This window comes from Berghia stephanieae, chromosome 5 (genome assembly GCF_034508935.2).
Source record: "Berghia stephanieae isolate SIO BIC M18660-M18661 chromosome 5, UCSD_Bste_1.3, whole genome shotgun sequence".
NCBI classification, from domain to species: domain Eukaryota; kingdom Metazoa; phylum Mollusca; class Gastropoda; order Nudibranchia; family Aeolidiidae; genus Berghia; species Berghia stephanieae.
In genome coordinates, this window is record NC_088364.1 from 66,080,002 (window position 1) to 66,080,864 (window position 863).

General features: G+C 44.5%; 1 protein-coding gene across 1 annotated transcript in view; it reads right to left on the minus strand.

Moving 5' to 3' along the window:
* Positions 1-644: 644 nt before the first annotated feature.
* Positions 645-863, minus strand: part of LOC144973996 (tubulin alpha-1 chain-like) — a 25,421-nt gene continuing 25,202 nt past the window's right edge. Inside the window, exon 5 of the mRNA XM_078916885.1 lies at positions 645-724. Coding sequence (XP_078773011.1) covers positions 645-724 — 80 coding nt within the window. The remainder of the gene's footprint in view (positions 725-863) is intronic.

An 863-nucleotide genomic window follows, 5' to 3' on the forward strand; every position in this document is an offset into this window, starting at 1 on the left:
CTATAATTTTGACAAACAATGACATTTTAATAAAATTAATTGCATTCATTTCCGTTGAAGTGAAGGTGAATCTAATTCAATCAGTAACGAGTATGTCCCCCGTTCGCTCCAATCACAGCATTGCATCTCCTACGCATGGAATTGGTCAATTTGGCCAGCTGGTGTTGTGGAATGTTATCCCAAGCTGTTCTTATGGCGTGGAACAGTTGTTCATTTTGCGGGTATAATGTACGAACTTGCGGCCGGTTATGTTCCACATATTATTTTCTATCGATTTAAATCGGGGGGGGGGGGGGGGGGGGGGGGGGGGGGGGATATTGCAGGCCACAGGCTGATAACGTTCACATTTATTGCTGCTATAAAATCCTTTCTTACAATAGCTCGGTGGGATGGTGCATTGTAGTGTTGAATTGAAAATTTAGGATGTTCATGAAAAAATGAATAACATGGGGTTGTAAAAAGTGCTGCTTGTACCTTGCACCGGTTAGGGATGCATTTACTTGGACTAGAGGTGTCCTATAGTCTCTGCTTATTCCACCCCACACCATCACTTGTCTATATCCTCTGTTTGGGGATTTCAAGATAATCGTGAAATCACTCTTGTGATCTTCGGTAACAATGTAATCTACCGTCATTTCTTCCAATCACAAAGCGTAATTCATCTGAGAAGAGAACAAATTAATGACCACGCATGCGTTGTCCAGCACAGATGAGCACAGGCCCACTGAAGATGGACAAGCCAGAAGAGAACAAATGACCACGCATGCATTGTCCAGGGCAGATGAGCACGGGCCCACTGAAGACGGGCCAACCGGTGGTGTGCTCTAAGAAGTTGTCGCATCAACGGACGTTTGCGATATGTC